Below are 22507 nucleotides of genomic sequence, written 5' to 3'. Positions count from 1 at the left end.
TCCCTGCCACAGTTGGTGTTTTATTTTTCATTGTATTTTCTGTCTCTCTAGATGAGTTGCTTCGAAAACGAAAAAAAAATCCAGAACGTGTTTAATTCTGCCACTTTCTCTAAGTCAAATCGTCTGCTATTTGTCTATTTTATTAGCTGTACCCTGACAGCTGTGACGGGGTTGCGGGGAGTAGGGTAAAGGTTGGAGAGGTGTGATCCAGTGGTTTCCCCCTAGTTCCCATTACTTCATCCATTGTGCTCTGGGTGGTTCCAAGTAACCTCTGGCAGGAGGCTTTCTAACTCAGCGCCTCCCGAGCATTTTCGCTCGGCTCCCACCCCCAGAAGTGGCAATTCTTTAGGATTGAAACCTCGGAGCGCCTCTTGTCCCCAGCCTCAGCTCTCGCCAGTAAAAGGAGGCGAGGGTCCCACCTTACTACTCCCTCTCGGGCTGAGGCCTGGGCATGCGCACCGGCGGCGGCCGAGGGAGGGGATCACGGCGTCTCTCCCCTCTTTCCTACCTCCCTCTCCTTTTCCTCCACTTCCCCTACCCTTCCCAAGTTCCCACCCCCCTCAGCCCGCCCCGCTCCGGGACCGGTCTGGCTGGTTTGGACAACTGGGGATTTAACCTGTCACGCCCATCCCTCGCCCGAAGCCGCTCGGGCTTTAAGCCTCCACCCCTCTTGCTCCCTCGCCGCCTCCAGCTCCGAGGAGTGAAAGCCGTTACAAACAGCAAGAACGAAACGTGTGAGGGATCAGTAGTGGTAAACCACCAGGCGATCCCGTCTCCCCACAAACCAGCATCTCTCCGCGGAGGAAGAGGTGGAGGCGGGGGAGGAGACGAGCAGGGAGCGCCGGGGTTGGCGAGTGCGCGCAGCGGTCGGAGCGGCTGGGAGAGGCCCGGCCACCTCCCCTCTCCCACCCGCGCACTGCCTCGCCCGCGGCGGCTCCAGGCACCGCGCTCTCCGCCCCTGCTGCGCCCGAGGTGGCAGGAACGCGCTCCCGCGGCCAGCGACACAACCGCCAGCCAGCAGCGCGCTCTTCTCCCTATTCGCCCGGGCAAGCCGCCCAGCAGCCCGCGACCGTCGTCAACTTTGAGCTGTAGGAGAAGCAACTTTGACAGTAGCCGCAGGTTTGGAACCTGCTTCTCCTCGGCAGCAGTTGTGTCTCAAGTCGCTGGGGTGAGGTGGGGCAGGAGTTTCGTTTGAGCATCTGCGCTGCGTCTGACTGTTTGCAACCTGTTTCCAGTGAGCAGGGAGAGGGACTGTGACTGCCAGTCGTCTGGGAGAGGGGGACTTGTTTTGCTTTCCCTCTGGAGACCTGGGCTTGCAACTGGATAAAGCCGTGTGGAAAGGATGTAAATAAGCCGAGCAACTGTTACAAGAAGGCAGCCATCCGAAGGCAGGGAGGAGCGTGGGGCTTCGTTCCTTCTCCCCATTTGCAGCATTAATCAACGGCGAGGTGTTAGTTGCAACTTTTCAAGGTCAACCACCAAGAGTAGTCATTATCTCTGTGAACCTTGAGGGTACGCCTCACTGGGATTGGATTTGTCTGACAAATGCACTGGATGCCAAACGAGGAAGTATTGTAGGGGTGTGTGTGTGTGTGTGTGTGTGTGTGTGTGTGTGACCCCGGGACGGGACGCCTCCTGGTAATCTCCAGTCCCTTGTTGCCCGGGCAGGGGTGAGTATGTGACATGTGTCTAACTCTCGACAGGAACTTGGGCAGCAGGTGCCGGTCCTGAGCCGGAGCCGCGGCTGCTGGGTGCGCCCTTGCCACGCCATGCCGGCTACCGGCGCGTTTCTCGTCCGTACGTCAAGGCTGCTGCTTCTGTTACTGCTAAAGGTTTCTGCCTCTTCTGCCCGGGGGTCCGCCCCTGCGGTCAGGAACCGAACTTGTCTGGGGGAGAGCTGTTCACCTACACTGATCCAGCGCCGCGGCAGGGACGCTTGGGGGCCGAGAAATACTGCCGGAGACGTGGTCCGAGCCCGTGCGCCGTGGGAGAAACCCGAGGCGGCCGCGCTGGGGGCGCCCTCCTGGGACCCACCTGCTGCCCCAGGCAGTTACCCAGGTGCGGGGAGAGGGGCGGAGGCAGCCGCCGCCGAACCCTCGGGACCTCCGACCAGGCCTCCTAGCCCCTGGAGGTGGAAAGGGGGCCGGGGTCAGGAATTCCCTGAAACTCTGGGGAGAGGGGACCCTACGGCCCTCCAGCTCTTACTTCAGATCTCACAGGAAGATGAGAAGAATCCCAGGAGCCCTGGCATTTCCGGGTGGAGCCCGGAGCAGAGAGTGAGGACGGTGCCTGGACCCAGTGATCTCTTCTACTGGCCCAGGAGGGCCGGGAGACTCCAGGATTCCCACCAGAAGCCCCCACCCAAGACGGTCAAGGAACTGGCCGGGCACCAAGGGCGGACAATTGCACCTCCTGGCCGGGCACTGGCCCAGAACGGGTCCTCGGGGGACGGGGCCCACGAGCGCGGGGGCGTCCGCCGGGGGAACAGCACCAGCCGGCGCGTGCGAGTGAAGAACCCCTTCTACCCGCTGACCCAGGAGTCGTACGGCGCCTACGCGGTCATGTGTCTGTCGGTGGTGATCTTCGGCACCGGCATCATTGGCAACCTGGCGGTGATGTGCATCGTGTGCCACAACTACTACATGCGGAGCATCTCCAACTCCCTGCTGGCCAACCTGGCCTTCTGGGACTTCCTCATCATCTTCTTCTGTCTTCCCCTCGTCATCTTCCACGAGCTCACCAAGAAGTGGCTGCTGGAGGACTTCTCCTGCAAAATTGTGCCCTATATAGAGGTAACACCTCCCAGGGGGTCTCAAGCCACTGGCTTTATCTGTTACCTGGATGGTAGCATCAGAGAACTACTGTGGAAGGCACTTACCTGGCTGGAACCCCTTTGCCATTTACCTAGGTCCTTCTTCCGTTTCTCTTCCCAATCACTGATGCACGTGTGTATGTATCCAAAGAGGCAGCTTTACTACATCACCTTCAAATTGATCTGCTCCTGGGCTGTGAAAAAATGATGACCTCATAATGCACAGAATTGTTTGGATTGTACATCTCTCTCTCTCTGAATATAGTGTTGCACATATTTCTGATTTGGCACCTGTTGGAGAGTCTAGGGTTAAATAAATGCCCAGCCCATGGTTATCATTATCAGAGCCCAGCAAGGGGAGGGGGAAATCATTAGCATTTATCTACTGAGTTTTTAGTGCTTCAACACTTTTTACCCCAAGCAGACTATTGCATTTTTTTAAATACCAAAGCTGGAGTAATATTTTATTTTTTAAATCAGGAAATCTGCATTTCTCTGTCCGTTGGCCATGTGATAGATTAATAATCTCTCAGATTAGTTTAAGTGTCTGGCTGTCTTCCATGCTAACTCTTCTAAATGCTTATGTCATTTCTGGTTTCTCTCCTTTACCTTCTCAGTTGTTTAACAGTTTTGTTTATTTCTGTAGGAATAAAATTAAGCAAAAATAAGACTTTGGCCACCATGGCACAGAATTCGTTTAACCTTATTGAAGTAGAGAGTATAGACTTATCATTTGGTTTGGACATAAAGAATTGCCTGTTTTAAGGGATTGACTCTAAGACTAAAAGATGAGGACATGTAATAGTTTCCAAACTTTAGAAATTAAAATAATTTTGCGTGAAATTTTACTACTTCGTCCCACAGTGAGTGTCCTGAACCATTATTGTAGTTGGAATTTGCTCTTTAAAGGGCCTCTCTTTAAACACCAGTTCTTGGAAGGGGCTCAAGTGTTTTGCTGCCAGTTGCGTTTTTAGCCAGCTGGCCCTTGATTTTCTCCATTCAGACTGTCCGTTTCATTTATGGAAGCAGAAGAGGGAAACTAAATATTTCAGAGCCCCTGATTCTGTCTGGCACCAGGGCCAGTGACACTATGTTCAACATTGTTCCCGGGCCTAAAGCTAGGGGAAAAGTAAACAGAAAACAGTACCTATTTAGCAGGACCAAGCAAGAGACAATAAATAAGACCCTCTGTTATCCTGACAGAAATCAGATGCAGAGTCATTCCATGACTACTAAATCAGCTGTTGCTACTTTACCAGGACCCAGGATTTCTCTTGTTGCCAAGCTCAAAGTACTTCTGAAACATCTAATTTACTGAGTAGACAGTTCGTTTTTGAATTGTGGAGAAGGTCATTATACTTATGTTCGACAATATGCACCTGTTTACCACTTACCATTTTTAAGGTCAATTTCCATTTACGATTTCTCCAATTATTTGTTTGAAGAATACAGAAGAAATTGACTTATGCAAGAAGGAGACAAAAAGTAAACTCCAGAGGGGGCAGGAGAGGTATTCCACTAAGAGAAATGTTTTGGCTTGTCTCCCTGGAAATCTACTACCTATGTAGAAACTTTTATATACAGCATTAGAGGGGAGGATAGTAGAGAGGACAGAAAAAAAAAATTGAGGAAAGAAAACAAATTACCAGTTCTTGAAAGAAAACTTTAAAAGATAAGAATTCTATAAAATTCAGGAAAGAATATTAAAAACGTTGGTGTGTTTAATGAGACCTAAAGAGTTTGGAGCAACTGTAATGTATATGTTTTAACTTTCTCTCACTATAATTCTCAGAGTTTTAAAACAATGGAATGACACTTTCTTTTATTTTTATTTTACTTGTAAATTTAATTTTCTTCTCCTTAAGAATAGTTTGGATTTTTACCTCTTCTCTTATTGTTGGTAAAATGTCTCTTTTACTCTTTTATTTTTACTTAACTTTCCCCCACCTTTATAGCTTTCTCTATTTTTCAGTTATTAGTACAAGGTTTTATTTGTCCTAGAGAAGCAAAGGGTTGAGAAAAAATTCACTCATTTGGGCTGGGGCTGGGTTTGAACCCACCACCTCCAGTCTATGGGGCCGGCACCCTACTCCTTTGAGCCACAGGCACCACCTCAAACCCCCTTATTTTAAAAATGAAACATGAGGCTCAGAGAAGAGAACGATATCCTAAGCATATTCACCTAGTCGGTGGCCACCGGATCTTTAGTCTTAATTCTTCTGCTTCTTGTTGATGTTTGCTGATTATGCAAACATGGGTAAGGCAAAAGTGGTATCCAGTGAGTGTTCTTTTCTGCTCCTTGGAATCTCTAAAAATTTTTTTCTATATCTACTGGAAAGGAACAAATAAAAGGCCAGCTAACATTATTTGTTATATGATAAAATGCATGGCTTCTTTTGTTTTTGAATTTCATCTTATTTCTCATAAACCAGAAATAAGTTTTGCAGTTGGTAGCTCATTAAAATTTTTAAAATTGAAATAATGTGAGACAACTACGCTTTTTAGTCATGTGCCAAACATGATTGTTTTAATAATTAAAAACCATATATTACATTTTATACTCTTAAAATCATAGTGTGTTGGATTTGTGAAGGATAATACAAATATATTACCTTTATTCAAACTTTCTCCAAATCCCCTTTGTATATGTTTCCTTCAAGACTTCTTAGAATTATCTGACATTTTGCCTCTTTTCATATTTCTAGATTTTACCTTTCTTTAGTTTTTACTTTCTTATACTTTAAAACTTTTTTTTTTTGGCTATTCTCCTCTCTTTTCTTTAACCATACACCCTCATCTTGATTTACAATGAGGGATTTACCATCTTTTCAAAGGTATGGTTAGCTTTTTTTCAATGTTTTTATTCTTTAGTTTTTCAGAGTTAATTTTAAACTTTATTCACAATTGTTTTTTACAGGTTTTCTTTCCCATCTTCTCTTTTGTTTTCTTTTTATTCTTTTTTGCCTTATTTTTCTTTTCTAGCACAGTCCTTTTTTTGTTGTTACTGCTTAAGTGTTAGCATAATCTGAAGAGGATAATGGAATTTGGGAAGAGTTGGGCTTGTGTAGAAAAGCCAAAGAGATTTCTTGAGCAGAAACTACAGACTCTTCACAATTTGCATTCACCAAGTTGTTGGCCTAAGGATTGAGGATGGTATCCAGCTTCTAGGGTCTATTGTTTGAGATGAAGTTTTAGGATGATTAATGTTGCTGTGAGTAGGAATGTGCTAGGAACTGTCACAGTTGATGACCTCACCCTTCTATTCCAGGTTTATGATATCTTTATGGCCTAGTGATAAATCTCATAAAGACCAAGGAGAAATGGAATGGTAGAAATGGATGGACAGGAGAAAAGAAAATGTGGATGGATGATGGCCATCCTTATAGACACATCACTTTAACTGGGTTACCACGTAGTCACCAGAAAAAACTATACTCAAAGCAACAGTTGTGTATAGTTTGTATGTGTGTGTGTGTGTGTGTGTGTGAGAGAGAGAGAGAGAGAGAGAGACAGAAACAGAGAGAGAGAGATATGGAAGTCTGGGTGTAGATTACAATAGAAGAATGGCAGAAGAGTGCCTTGTCGTACCATTTGCTTCAGAATCTAACCAGTGACTAACGTCAAATATTTCAGGCATTGAATGGTGAGTGGAACAGCTCTTTGCTCATTACTTGATGGAAGTCAGGTAGCGTCAATGTATTATCTGACCCAGATCAACTGTCAAATATGTGTATTTATTTCTATTTTGACATTAATTGGAGATTTCAAATGGTCTAGGCTTTTCTTTACTTTAAAAGATTTTTTAAAAGTAATGCCTTTATGGTGTGTTGTAGAGCAGAAGGCTTCAAATAGTTCTAAGATAATGCCAGATGTAACTGTATTTCTATTTAGTTGGGACACAGGCTTGCTGTGTGGGGGTTGAGGATGGTTAAAGTTAACATATCTCACCAGGGCCTCTGGTCTGGGATAATTTGTGACAAGTTTAGAACATTTTCTGATGAGAACAGCTAGTTTCTCTGATGGTTTTAGAAATACTCGTTTTACACTGAATGAAACAATGGCTCTTTCATTGCCTTAGATTATAGTTAGTACAGACCAGAAAGAAAGAGAGAAAGGGCATCACAGGCTGAAGATAACTTTGCCATAAAGCTCTGTGATTCTACACAGATTTCCCAAGAACTCCTGCATTCAAGTTCTAGCACGTTTATCATGACAGATGGTAAATTTCCCCTGAGTGGTGAATTAACCATTAGATATTCTACTGGACCTTTAAGTGGAAACACACAGTTTTACAAGTAATTTGAAATTTACTAATAATATTCTCAGGGAAAATGTAATCAATATGTAAGAATAATGATTAACAAATATTTTGTAACTTCTCATTAACCTTTTTGTAATTGTTTTCTGTGACCCTATGCAAATGAAAATATTTAGCTGATGACTCTAGCAGGAAAGAAAAAGCCATTTCTTAAAATGGGCTTTTATTTATAACTCCATTCCTGCATGGTATGTGGTGAATTTAATTGAATTTGGGTTTTACACAAGAAATGAATGGTTTCTGATATTCAAGAGATATTCAAATTATTTCCGTCACTATTGATTGTAATGAGAACTCATCCTTTTCTAAAACTTGTCAATGAATTTTTCAGTACTGCTTTCTACAGATACTATCTGGCATTCAGCTTTTAAGGATTATACATAACATAGCAGCACCCAATAACTGACTCAGGAACACTTTGAATAATTTATTGTTTCCTATGGTCATTTTCCATGTCTGTCATCGTCCATTCATTTGCTAAACACTCTGTGGGCCTTTCTTCTATGTGAGGCACTACATTAGCAGTGTGCAGGAGAAGGGAGAAGGGAAACCGGGAAAAACAATTCCAGTGATAAATACCATAGATGAGGTACTGCTACTAAAGTTACAAAAAAGTCAAATAACATTTCATAACATGGTGAAAATTATAATAGAGCTTTGAACAGAGCATTATGGAAACCCAGAAATAGGTCAGTTCATAATTGTACTTGATTGTGCCCAAAGGTGGAGAAGTTTCTGGAAACTGTGCTACCTCTCATTCTTTTCATCTTCATTCTTATTATTAATCTTCCTAAATGCCCATACAGCCAAGAGTCACAAGGCAAAGTTACAACCGGGAAAATATTTCAATTCTTGTTTTCTGACTTTCTTTAGCTTTCCTGGAATAGGAAACTTATAATAATAATTGGCAAGATAATTCAGCAAATAGGTCAGTCCTAAAAATTTCTATTAATATATGTAATTTGTGTTAATGCCTAAGGTAACTATCTTTGCTTCACAATTATTAGGCCTTATTAACTAAAAGGACATTGAATATATTAAATTTTAAAATTGTATTTAAATGAACGGTTTATTTGGGAATGTAATAACTACTACATTAAACTGAGTCCTTTTCTTCTGATAATATCAAAAACATATATATTGTTTAATTTGATCTTAGAGAAGCCAGGAAAGGAGACAGACAAGGGAGATATTCTAGCTAGAATTTATTTATTTATTTATTTATTTTATTTATTTATTTATTTATTTTTTTAAACAGAACCTCAAGCTGTCGCCCTGGGTACAGTGCCGTGGCATTACAGCTCACAGCAACCTCCAACTCCTGGGCTCAAGTGATTCTCCTGCCTCCTTCTCCCACATAGCTGGGACTACATGTGGCTGCCACAATGCCTGGCTATTTTTTGGTTGCAGCCATCATTGTTTGGCGGGCCTGGGCTGGATTTGAACCCGCCAGCTCAGGTGCATGTGGCTGGCGCCTTAGCCGCTTGAACCACAGGCGCTGAACCAGCTAGAATTTATTTTTGAGTGAGGGGAAGGAAAGCATAAAGAATGGACTTAGGCAAGAATTGGATTAATCTCTCAAACATGAATTAAGAGTAAAGATTTATCCTGAGTTCCTAAGGGCTTTCAAAGTATCTGGTTATGTCAGCAAAGTATCTCTCAATAGAGAAAAGGCAGTAAATATGTGTCCGAAAGCAAAACAGATCTGAGCTTACGTGTCCACCCAAGATGGAGTGATGGAGGGTCTACCTTTCCCTTCATCCTCATAATACATAGACCTCGATAGAATATTTCCACCTTTAATAACTTTTTCCTTATGTTCTGCAACAGATCTAACACCGTCTGATTGAAAGCACGTGGCTGTGTCTGGATGTAGACTGTGGGAGGAAAGAGTTTGGCAGCTGGGCTGGAGGTTTGTCTCTGGCACTGCACTTGTGCTCCAGCCCCTAGAGGTGCTCCTGTTATTTCACTTCTGAAGAATGGACCTGCCAATGTCCCATAATTAACTCAATCTTGTTGCCAAGACTAACTCTTAAATCTCCTAATTAGGTTAGTATTCTTTGTGCCAGAGAGATGATCTCATCTAAAATTTGGGGGTAGAGTGAAGAATGTATTACTTACTGCAACCTCCAATATGAGGTCTTTCTATTTGCAAAGTAGATATAGATGTTTTCCATAAAACACAGGATATAATCACAGTGCCAGCCTTGTTCCTAAGACAGAATACTTTCACTTTGTGAATTTATGATAATTTTCAGTGTTATCTGTCTGTACACTTGAATGGTTCACAGTATTAATGAGGCCAGGGTCATTGATTTGATCCTTCCCTGGAATGAGTCATTCCCATTAGGTCTATGACGCTACTCAAAGTGGCCCCGGTTTTGCAAAATCGTCCTCTCCTAATCAATTCCCACATTGCAGGCTTTCCCTCCTAGCTTTACTATCTCTGTCTTTTCCTTGGCTCAAATATCTCTTACATAGGAAAAGCTTCTGATAAACTAATTCACATCAAAATGAGATTTAGAGCTCTTTGCCTTTTATAAGAAGATAGAATGAAGAAAGAATACTTCCTTAACAGACTACTGATAGTGAAATTTTGATAAAAAGCCAAGAAATTTTGTCTTAAAATGTCGTTGCTTGGTATCATTCAAATCATAATTACCCAACTACAAATAATTTTGTTTCTAGCTCGTTCATCATCATGCAAATCAGTCTCATTAATCACAAGGGGAAATAGGTGAAAGTCTGTTACTTCTTTTGGAAACTCATCAGAACCTATAGGTTAATAATGGAAATATCACTTTAATATTGACTGGGAACATAATAATACCAAGGATTGGTAATAACACCACAGAACTGTGGGCTTGGGGAAAATATTAAATTTAGAAGTGAATTTTTGATTACTGAGAATAAGCATGAAACACAAAAAATGTCTTTAGATTTGTCGATTGCAAGAGCTGGCTTATGTCTCAGAACAAAATGATGCTAATCGCGTCATGTGCATTTTATATTAATGAATACGTGGAAGATTTATAACAAAATTCTAACATGTTAGCCAAGTTGTAATTAAATGAGTTCTTTTAAACTACAAAAGAAATACACTGTGCTACAGAAATCATAATTTCTAAGAAATCTTAATTCAAGATGGGACTATAAAGGGAAAGAAAGGATATGTAAAATCAAGACAAGTTTTGGAAGGATATGTTTGTTTTTATAGAGTCTTAATTGCTTTTGAAAATAAGTAAAAAATCATTAACCAGCTTAAGGAAGAGAAAAGAAGGTGGAGAAAGAGGCAGTAATGGTAGTTGATAGTTTCAAAATATTTTACTCATGATATTGGGAATCTCAAATAAATGAAACAGGCTGGGTAAAATAGAAATACATGGATATTTGTTATATGTGGCTATATCAGATTCAAAGCAATAATGCTGATAAGGGTATGAAGCTTTCTCTCTGACTGTGGAGGTGTGGTCTGAAGAGCCCTGTTTCATTCTGGAGCATGCACAGCGGTTTGTGCTGTGCATAAAAGGATAGGCCTTTCCTCACTCTGCTTTTGGTTTGGAAACACCCATCAGTGTGTGTCACTGAGCATAGTATCCTGACCTGGGCATATTCTGAAATGAAGACCTGAAAAAGGTCATCTTATTCACAGCAGTTTGGTAAACACTGGCTCTGATAAACGTGTTCCTCCCACTGGTGTGCAGAAAAGTATCTCTTTCCTTAGAAGTTGACCTAAAGTGCTGTTAGGACAAGAATTATGGAAAATACAAGAAGAAGCTAAAGGCTCAAGACATTTAGAGTTTCAAAGGAAACTCTACCCTGGGCTCATCCTGCTTTTTCTGAGTAGTTTTAGGCCTGTAACCACTGACTTATAATAGATTGTCTTTCATGGCCCAAATGAATGGGTTTTCTTAACAATAATGCCCTTGTTTTGAGGGTCACTCGTAAACAAAAGACAACACATAAATAGATGTACTTAAACATTCTTCTGATGTAAAATATAAGGTAGGCTAGAGTGAAGTTATTGTGACCGTGGTTAGAAATTTCCCTATTTTGTAAAAATCGGTGTATTTCAGTCATGTCACTGTACTTAAGCCTGTAGACTTAGTTCATAGGAAGGAAATTTTGCTGAGAAGTGCCCTGGTCTTTTTTGGTCTTCATTCGTGTTTGCACCAGAAGGGTTAGAAAAAGGTACTGTTTACAGGATGAGTTGTGCTTTCCATGATCTGTGTTGCCTGTTTCAGAGCTTATTCTCATTCTTAGTGGTTTTTTCTTTCTTTCTTTCTTTCTTTGCAGAAGCGTCTGAGAAAGGGAGAAATAGCGAAGATCATATTCGATAGATTACTATTTTTCATAAACTATCTGCATGCTCTTTTTTCATATCATTTTGAATGAACAGAGATCTTGTGTAGTACAAAGTGAATATGGTAGCCCAGGTTTGCTCAAGGTCTGCTATTTGCTTTGAATTACTAGCCTGAACAGTGGGGATAATGAGATCTAGTTATATCTTAATTTATAAAGTCTGCTTTCCAACTGAATTATTAAGTGTTTTGCCTTATAAGTTTTGTTTTGTTTTATTTTTAACAAAAACCTAAGAAGCCATTGGCCTTAAAATTTACTTGTGCTAGAAAGAGAAATACCTTTTTTTTTCTTATAGAAAAAGATAGTTTCACTCTGAATTTTCCCCCAAAGTCATTGTTATCACATATCTTACTGGTTGGGTTAATTTCTCATCAGTAATATAAAATGGCTATCATAAATTGATCAGCATAGTTTCTGAACAGAAGTTTGGGGTTCATGATTTCATAAATACAAGTTTAACACTGTGACAAAACGTTTGAAAGCTGTGTCACTTTCTGTGGTTCTTATAACTGCTGAGTTGAGTTTCCCTAGCTTCCATCTTACCAGTGGTGAGAGGAACCACATCCTTTCTGTGATGGTGACTATATTTGTGCTGTTTCATTATCCTGATCAACCTACCTATTTTTTTCTAGCTGTTTCTGTAATAAAATTTAAAAGGTAACTCTAGAAGCTTCCACTACATTTTCAAAATCATCTATATTTTTTGTTTCCTTTTTCTTTTTTTCATAGTGTATCATCTCAGCATCAACAATAAGAGAAAAAAATACATGTAACTTTGCTTCTTATTAAGGAAACTGAGGCAAGAGGAAGATGAGAACTCATCTGTTGGGGTATTGAATGCCACCGGAAATAGATACCTGAGTCATTAACTTGCAGCCAATTGACTGTAGTTAGGATTAAACCTTTTTAGATGATTTCAAAGTGAAGTTTAGTTTGAGTTAATAAGACATTTAAAACATAGACTATAATACAAATATTTTACAATGTGAATGATTTAAGACCTTAGCATTTATTCTCAAGTACTGTATGAATCTCCAAATTAGCAGCTATTGCAATAGCATAAATTTTATTCCCTGAAATGTATTATCATATAAAAGAAAATTTAAGTAATCCATTCAAATGTGAAATTATTTCATATATGACTTAAGTAATATATAAAGCTAATGGCATTCTTTCCTGCACTATTTTTTTTTTCCATACACAGAGAAAAGCTTATTACTACTTTATAAGCGTTACTCTGTATGTCAGGAACAACAAAAAGCACATTGAGACTTGGTTTCTGGGTGGTCTTCAGATACTCTTGCCTTTGTGCCCCACCCTTTCATCCCACACATTTAAATGAGTACCTCAGTTAAAAGACAAATCATTACTGTTCTGGATTGTCAACAAATAGTTCAAACTGTCAATCCCAAAGTTAACATAGTCTAATAGATCAAAGAGGACACGGATGATAATTGCAAAGAATTAGATCCTATCTTTTGAAGTACAAATATATATCACAGGAGGTTTTATAATTTGGTCAGCCTATAAAGCAATTTCCCTAGGAGATATTTTGAAATTATGTTTGTCTTTTCACCTCATTAAAGCAGTGATTACCATCTACAGTCTTTAAGCATATATGGATATGTCCCATATCAAGGGAAATCACAGCAAACAGGCCAGGAATTGTGATAGTCAAGGCTGTCTATAGACTATAACGATAATCATTCTGTGTGTAAATTAACAGATAGCATTGACCTCTTTGCCACTGATACAGAGTTCAGTAAAGTGATACTAAAATGGGAATAGTTTAAGGGTGGTCAAGAAAAGTGACCCTAAACCCCACACCTTGACACCGGAAAGTGCTGCTTCCTCGCATGAATTCTCAAGCTGAGCTTGTCCTGTATCTGTCCTGTGCCTTGAAGTGCTGCTGCAGGTGATTGTAGCTGTCCAAAGCCTTACTGCCTTGGATGTCATCTAGACAGGAGCTGAAAGAACTTTACTGTGGTGGTTCTGGGCTCCAAAGAAGGGCAGAATATTGCTATTGGAAAGCAAGATCTTTGGGTTGTTTATTTTGATTCGCTTGCCATCTCTGTATTTTGACGCCAGCCCCCTCAAAATATTCAATATCTTATTTTCCCCAATAGTTAAAATTTTGTTCTCACCTTTCCTCTGATCTCAAAATTCTCAGATTTAGTAGTCTTGCTATCCATGGTGTTTACAGTTCTGCTTTTGTCGCTGTTCATTATTTCTCCCCTTGCAGTTTAATTAATAAGAGATTGCGTCTTGCTCATCCCATCTCTCAGGATGTTGCTTCAAAGAATTACCCATCTAAGCCAATACTTACCAGCTTTCCTCCCAAGAGCACGTTTCATAGTGATATTGAATCTCAGCAATCAGAGATAGTCATTAAATGCAGAAGATCCAGCAGTCATGATACAGTTTTGTAATTGCACATAATTGCACTATTCATCTTGGTAGAATTTTTAATAAGCTGTACGTAAACAAGTGTATTTAACACTTGTGATGTAAATCTTTTCATGTTGCTCCAACATCTAGGAATTTTAATTACATGGATAGATTTCATGTTTGAGTAAGCAGAGATTAGGCTATCGCCCATTATTCTGATGGTTTTCATCAATTACTATCTGAGGTGTGCAGTTAATTCTTTACACATGTTCAAAACCTTCTTTAAGGATTTTTTAAAGTCATTTGGCAAGTACTGAGCAGGGCCTTTGTACATTTCCTGCTCTTTCACATAAAATTTAGTTCATAAATGAATTTCCAAAAAACTATCTGCAGTAATATCCCTGCAGGCAGTGGCAACAGGAGAGAGTAGACATCTAGGCTCGTCACTGGGCTGCTACAGGGACCACACTGCAAGCTCCATCTGCATTGGTTCCTTCAGCAATTCTCCATTGCTCTTAAGACCTTTCTGGACTTTTTTACCCTGCTGTAGCTGGATTCTAACTGCAGACAATGCTATCAGAAAGGAGTACAGTATGAAAACCAGAGACCGAAGACTGGAGCTTTCTGACATTTGTGTATAAGAACTGGGGAGAATCCCTCCATCCATGATTTGTCAAGAATACTACTGATTGTATATGTGTGAGGTCGTGACTCAGTGCTAGAGCCTTTGGGAATATGACAGAAGAACTGAGCATCTTCCGATAAAATAGAGTGTAGAAGAATTCCTGTCTAAAAAGTTGGAACACATGCAAGCAAATCTTGCTTCACATTTGTCCCAGCTTTTGTTATCTTGTGAGATGAAATCTTATAGAATCTAAAAAAAAACATTGTCTTGCTTTTTGAGGCAGGGAACATCTTTTAATTAAGAGTGGATATGCAGCACAGCTTTTGATATCTAAGGAGTTGGCAATCTAACCCACCCTTCTTACTCTTAATACATGTCCACCCACATGCATTTGCTGTTACCAGGCTTTGTAACCAGCTTGGAGTTAGGTATGCAAATGCTAGCACTTGTGATAATTGGTCCAGATTTTTTAAATCTCTAGATTTAAAATTAGGGAGATTAATAGAGACGGTGCTATCCTTTGTGCATTGGGTTCTTTGTAAGCAACAATAGAAAACTACTGAGCACGTAGATTTTGTGAGCCTCTCACAGATTGCCTCTTCTCAGTCTTCAGTATTTTTATATTACTGAGCTTTCCTTTTAATAGAAATGCTATTCATAATTTAGAAAGAAAGCATTGCATAAAAATTTTGTAGCTTTGTATCTGTGAACTGACTTGGAATATATAGTAACAGGGGAACATGCTCATAGGTTTGCCTCAGTGACAATGGCACAGAAAGACTTGCTGAGGATTTGCGTCTATTTAATAGCTTGAGAATTTTTGTTTTCACATTCTTAAATGAAATGAATCAAAACATCTGAAAAACATACATGCCAATGTAAAGTACAAAAAAATCTATAAACTAAACGACTTCAATTTTCACATGATACTGTTTGATCTGGACCTTTATTTAGAAAATGGCCAGCCTTTCTCAGATTTCCCTAAGTGTGGTAGTAACTGACATTAAAAATATATGATCGTAAGACAGTTGCACAATGTGGGCCTCAATTTTAGAATTATTTTGTGCCTCCAGCATAAATGCAAAACAAATTTCCATGATCAATTTATTAATCTGAAAGTAATGCAAATCAAAACCACTTTGAGATCTTACCAACACCTGTGAGAATAGCCCACATCACAATGTCCCAAAGCTAAAGATGCTGGTAGGGGTACAGAGAGAGGGGTGCATTTATGGGATTGCAAACTAGTACAGAGTTTTGGAAAGAAGTGTGGAGAATCCTCAAAGAACTAAAAGCAGACCTTCATTTGATGCTGTAATCTCATTACTAGGCATCTACTCAGAAGAAAAAAATCATTTACCATAAGGAAATATGTACTGCAGTGTTTACAGCAGCTCAATTTACAATTACAAAGATGTAGGAGCAACCTAAGTAACCATCAATCCTTGAATGGATCAATAAATTGTGATATATGTACACCATCAGATACGATTCAGCCATAAAAATGGATGGGGACTTTGCAACTTTTGTATTTACCTGGATGGTTTTGGAGAACGTTCTCCTAAGTAAAGTATCTCAAGAATGGAAAGGCCAGCATCCCTGTAACTCAGTTCTAGTCTGAAACTAGTAGATTAGCTGCAGCCCCACATGAGAGAAAAACACAGTGAAATTCCAGAAGGGGGGAGAAGGGGAGGAAGCTCAGTAAGTTCCCACCTATTGGGTACATGGCACACTCCCTGGATGAAGGACACAACTCCGTCTTGGATTTTAAACTTTGCCTTACAAACACAAACAATGTAACCTAATCATATATACCCTCACACTAATCTGAAATTAAAAAAAAAAAAAAAGATGAAAGTAGAGGTGGCTTTTTTAATTTTTGCAGTCAGGTTGATATTTCTTATATGATGTTTATGGGACACTTCATGAAAAATTTAGAGAATAAGAACTGTGGTTTTAAGCAGAATCATGACCTCTTTATCACCACTGGTGTAGAGCTTTGCTAGTCATATTTTTCTTCATTTTTTGATTGTCATATAGTTAAGCCTCATTATATTTCATTTTAAGACTAGCTCTACTAATAACTATGAAAGTAGCCGGGACATTCATACATTGTTCTTATTTTCCACATTAGAACTAGTAGGCACTGTCTGATGTGTAGCCTATAAGAAGAGTAGAAAATATTTGACATTTGGAACTCTCAGAATCCATAAGGCAAGGTGCCAGAGTTCTAGGGAGGGTGACAGCTTGAATGTAGTAGATAAAAAAATAATATTCTGGTTACTAAAACTGCTTGACAAATGGTTTTCCTTTTCTCAATAAGAGCCTTTTGAGTATAAAATAATTAGCTATTACATTATACTTATTTTTTTCCCTTGTCCCTTTGCCAAGGCATGACCTATAATTATGCTGCTTAAACCTTCCCACTAGCGAGCAGAGAAGAGTGAATTAATATCCCCAGGTGTCTGGGAGCAGCCCAAAGCATTCCATCCACTTTGGGCCTATTTTTTCAGTTTCACTGTTTTGTCTGCAACCTCTTAACTTTTGACTTTTATTCATTGCTTTTGTTTAAATATATAAATAATGACTAAAATTTATTAAACATTAAATTACTTAAATTTTCCTCAAAACATTAGTAAATATGACACTCCTGGGTGATTGCTGTGACTGTGAGCACCATCCGCCCTCTCTTGGTTGATGATGCTCTGCTGGAGGGAAGGGACTGCTTCTTGCGCCTCTCTGTGTCCCCCATGTCAAGTGTAATGCTTGGCAGAGAACTAATGTCAGTACATGTGTGCTCATGTTGGACAGGTATGTGTGTGATGCTCAATGAATATTTTATAGGTAAATGAGAAATAGCATGCTTACATTAGGAACATATGTTTTGTTATTCTGGAAAAGCCACAGTGTAAAAAAATAGGTACATGTTTTTGGTTCTTTTTTTTTTTTTAGACAGTCTCAGTCTGCTGCTCCATGCTAGAGTGCTGTGGTGTCATCCTAGCTCACAGCAACCCCAAACTCCCAGGTTGAAGCAATCTTCCTGCTTCAGCCTCTGAAGTTGCAGGGGCTGAAAGCCCTGCCACAATACCTGGCTACTTTTTCTATTTTAATTTTTGTTATTTTTATTTTTATTTTTTTTAGTAGATAGCAGATCTTACTCTTGCTCAGACTGGTCTGGAACTCCTGAGCTCAAGTGATCCTCCTGCCTCTGCCTCCCAGAGTGCTAGGATTATAAGTGTGAACCACCGCATGTAGTGGATCAAGAAATATGGTTAAGAATCGTATTTTTGGTTCTTACCAACCATATTTTTGGTTCTTAACCTTTGTCATTTTTTTTACATGTGTAAAAGCAGCATCTTTTTGCATACAATATTGCATGTGAACATTGCTAAATAGTTTTATGATCTGATATTTCCCTATGGTTGGGATGTCTAGACTTTTTTTCAGCTCCTTTCTGCATATTTTCAGGATTATTTTTTGTATTTCCTATTTTCTTCCACTTTTTCCTACAGTATCATTTATTTCTTTAAATTTGATAAATATATCTATTTCATGATAAATGTACTTATTTTAGGTCTGTTCTGTAATTTGGGGTTTGGGGGTCCTATAAGTTTCTGGTGGCTGGTTGTCTCTTGTGTATTATGATTTTTTGACTCTGTGAACTCATGGTCCCTTGAATTTTATCTTTGGGATTTTTCCAAAGGCTGTTTTTAAAGTACATTATTCCAGAAAAGAATTATGTTTGCTTCTACCACATGCCTGGGATGAGTTTACTATTTATCTCTTTATTTAATTTTATTTCGATAGATTTAAAGGTACAAGTAGTTTTTGGTTACATACATGAATTGCATAGTGGCGATGTCTGGGTTTTCAGTGTGCTCATCACTCATGAGGTAGTCTTTCTTCCCTCATCTTCCTCCAACCCTCCCCACTTTGGAGTCTTCACTGTCTCTCGTACCACTCTGGGTGCCCCGGCATACCTGTAGCTTAGCTCCCACTTTTAAGTGAGATAGGGGTATTTGGTTGTCCACTCCTAAATTACTTCACTTAGGATAATGGCCTCCAGATCCATCCAAGTTGCTGCAAAAGACATTATTTTACTCTTTTTGTGGCTGAGTAGTATTCCATGGGGTGTATATACTATATTTTCTTTATCCACTCCTTAGTCATTGAGCACTTAGGTTGATTTCATATCCTTGCGATTGGGAATTGTACTGTGATGAACATATGAGTGCAGGCATCTTTTTGATATAATTACATGTATCCTTTGGATAGATCTATAGTAGTGGGTTTGCTGGGTCTAATGGTAGATCTACTTTTAGTTCTTTGAGGACTCTCCAGACTGTTTTCCATAGAGGCTGTATAGTTTACATTCCCACCAACAGTGTATAAGCATTCCTGGGACAGCTGTAAGTTGCCTTTTGGGTTTTCTGAGCCACACTGATGTTATGAATTCTGGCCCTTCATACCACATAGGTTCAGGCTCCTGGTCAGCATTTGCTATTTCCTTTTCTCCTTGTCCCTAACTTACCCAGACGCAAATACTCTTATATAAGCTAGTTTCTTCCCTGTTTTTCCCTCTATTTTTTCTCTTTATACCCCTAAGGATGTCAGTATTTGTGGAACTGTATGTTCTTAAGGGCGCCTGTGACCTAATCTCCACTCACATTGGCCCAGTTTGTCTCCTACTTCCATATACCTGGGCACCTGGCCTCATCCTCCCAGCAAGAACTACCTTCAAACCTCATCCGGAATAGTAGATGCTCCCAGGGCAAACGCAGCATCTCTGACCCATTTGGAACTCGTTTTCTCTTTACTTTTGGCCTCTGGAGGACTTCCCTTTCTTGATTTCTGTAAGTGTATGCCTTTGAAAATAATAGTAAAATGCTTTATTTTTCACTTAGAAGAAATAAAAGGGAGCTAATCATCCAACCCACCGCAAACAGTAAGATCTTAAGCACTTGCTGTGTGTAAGGCCAGTCTGGAAAACACAGCCCGTGAGAGTGGGGTATCCTCCGCTTTGTGTGCTCCTGGCCCGACCCTCTCCTGGCAGGCCTTTCCATGGTCACAGGGTCTCTGGCTTCTTATCTTCATAAAATGGCATTGGAATAGCTGGTCTTTATGTTCTAAAATTTATAAAATTTGTAAAACTTTCTAAAAGTTCTAAAATTATTCACTCCATGACCCCTGAACAGCTACCATTTGTTTTCCATTTGGGGACTTAGATGATGATTTGACGGCAGTCCTGGGCCCAGTTACCCAGGCCGCATTCTCTCTCCCTCCTCTGTCTCTGCACCCCTCCGCCTCTCTCTTTCTCTCTCCCTCCCTTCTGATCGTTCTGTCGTGCTTGGAGCTCTCAGAGCACACCCACAATAAACGTGCCCTCTGTCCCCGCAGGTCGCCTCCCTTGGAGTCACCACCTTCACCTTGTGCGCTCTGTGCATAGACCGCTTCCGCGCGGCCACCAACGTGCAGATGTACTACGAGATGATGGAGAACTGCTCTTCCACCACGGCCAAACTCGCCGTGATCTGGGTGGGCGCTCTGCTGCTGGCGCTTCCGGAGGTGGTTCTCCGCCAGCTGAGCAGGGAGGACCTGGGGTTCAGCGGCCGGGCTGCCGCGGAGAGGTGCGTGATAAAGATCTCCCCGGACCTGCCGGACACCGTGTACGTGCTGGCGCTGACCTACGACAGCGCGCGGCTCTGGTGGTACTTCGGCTGCTACTTCTGCCTGCCCACGCTCTTCACCATCACCTGCTCGCTGGTGACCGCCAGGAAAATCCGCCAAGCGGAGAAAGCCTGCACCCGCGGGAACAAGCGGCAGATTCAGCTGGAAAGCCAGATGAACTGCACCGTGGTGGCCCTGACCATTTTATACGGATTCTGCATTATCCCCGAAAACATCTGCAATATCGTCACCGCCTACATGGCCACCGGGGTTTCCCAGCAGACGATGGACCTCCTGAACATCATCAGCCAGTTCCTCCTGTTCTTCAAGTCCTGTGTCACCCCCGTGCTGCTCTTCTGTCTCTGCAAACCCTTCAGCCGGGCCTTCATGGAGTGCTGCTGCTGCTGCTGCGAGGAGTGCGTCCAGAAGGCCTCCACGGTGACCAGCGACGACAACGACCACGAGCACACCACGGAGCTGGAGCTCTCGCCCTTCAGCACCATCCGCCGGGAGATGTCCACCTTCGCCTCGGTGGGGACTCACTGCTGAGGACCGGTCCTCGTCTGGACAGATTCGTTTATTGATTTTCATATTCTGTGGAAGTTTTTACTTCATATTTTTCCTTATAGGGAAAAAAAAACGCCTAACAAAAAAAAAAAAAAAGGAGCGAGAGAAAGAAATATTAACTACTTGTAGAAACGATTTTGCAAATTAATATCTGTGCTTTGAAAAAAAATGTTTCTATTTAGTTGTTTAAGAGGAACAATGAGGCCACTAGTCTGGGTCATTTTATCTGGTACGGTGCTAATATTTTACCTGAAAAAGTTATTGCACCTTAACTTAATTAATTGCTAATCCTTTTTCCTTTCTTTTAAAAATATCATTATTGTATGTTGTTTATAGCCATGTGATTTTCTAGCTTATTTTACGTTTGAGTTGTGATTGGAAGTATATATTGTATATGGTACCGTGAGATGATTTGTACTTAGAACCATTCACAAAGTAGCACCAAATAAATCACATTTTATTCTTTAATATAATTGTCAATCTACTTTTAACCAATATTCAATAAATCTTTTAATTGCCTTAAAGACACAATTACTGTTTCTATGCACAATTTAAAACCAGCCTTACTGTTTCATATTTTCCTTTAAGGCAGGTAATCACTATGTTATAAAGAAAGAAGTTAGCCTAATAGTACTATTTTATATGCATGATTCGTAAAACTATATTGTATGTTAAAACAAAACTGTATTTTTAATATTCAGGTATAGATATAAAATTACTTCTGAATATTTATAAAATATGAATAAATAGCAGGGTAGGAGGAAAGCCTTTTTTTAAATTCACCTCTGATCTTGCATATAGAGCTACATATTTTCCCATGAGGAATTATCAGCAGAATCAAGAATAAAATACAATGTGCTTGTCATCTGATTTCTTCTGAACACTGACCTTTGCCTTTATGAATCCTATGAAAAGCATTCTGAATTCTAGTTTATCTCCTTTTGAAAAATGAACTTGGTTAAATCTGCAAAACTTAATTTCTTTAATGGAATGAAAGTACATAGTGTAATAATAAAATATTTATAATTCTAGTTAGAACACTTGAATATTCAAATACTATCTTTAAATTGATATTTCATAAACTCCCAATAAAGGAAAACAACTAACCCCTTCCACTTGGAGTACTTGTATCCCCTCTTTTGCCTCTTTAGAATTTCAAGTTGTAGCAGCCGTACAGGAGGCCTGTTGTGTGGGACATGTATCTAACTCAGCTGCCAGAGGCAGTGGCCTAGTAATATTTAAATTTTAAATAGTAATATTTAAAAGCTCCCAAAGATGATACGCGGTTGAATGTCTTTGTCATCGGAAAAATTATATTATGGAGGCACCCAATTTTATGGCTGGGAAAATGTATTTTGTGTTTGTTGATTTCTGTAGTGTTTAGCCTAAGTGAATCAGTGTTTTCTTTCTTCCAGATTACAACATGATGTAATTTTAAAATCATTAAAATTCAGTGGTTGACAAATTAAAGAGACTTGATCCACACTATTTATCTTCCAGATAAAACTCATATTAACTAAATGAAAGTATTCAGAATAATAAAAGTATTTTGGGTGATCTCCTTTTCCATAGTCTAATACTCTTCAAAGAGGTTTCCCCTTATTGTCCATATACTAAGGGATTTGAAGAAGAATTAAAAGCAAGGTGCCACTGTCTTCTTACAGATCCCTGTTATAGGTCTTTGGAAAACTTAAGGAGAAACCTGAGCTAGATGTGGCTGTCAAACAGATCGACAACTGTGATTCTTCAGTGTCAATTATGATATTTA

The 22507-nt window shown here is 40.2% G+C and overlaps 1 protein-coding gene across 1 annotated transcript; it reads left to right on the top strand.

Annotated features, from left to right (window-relative positions):
- The first annotated feature begins 863 nt into the window (after positions 1 to 863).
- Positions 864 to 21207, top strand: GPR37 (G protein-coupled receptor 37). Its single transcript, XM_053553999.1, has 2 exons — positions 864 to 2792; positions 19903 to 21207. Exons 1-2 carry the CDS (start codon positions 1770 to 1772, stop codon positions 20719 to 20721), a joined length of 1842 nt encoding a protein of 613 aa, XP_053409974.1. The 5' UTR covers positions 864 to 1769; the 3' UTR covers positions 20722 to 21207.
- The last annotated feature ends 1300 nt before the right edge of the window (positions 21208 to 22507 follow it).

Source organism: Nycticebus coucang, chromosome 11 (genome assembly GCF_027406575.1).
Source record: "Nycticebus coucang isolate mNycCou1 chromosome 11, mNycCou1.pri, whole genome shotgun sequence".
Classification (NCBI taxonomy): Eukaryota; Metazoa; Chordata; class Mammalia; order Primates; family Lorisidae; genus Nycticebus; species Nycticebus coucang.
Note: the sequence above shows the minus strand (reverse complement) of the source record. Positions and strands in the feature narration are given on the sequence as shown.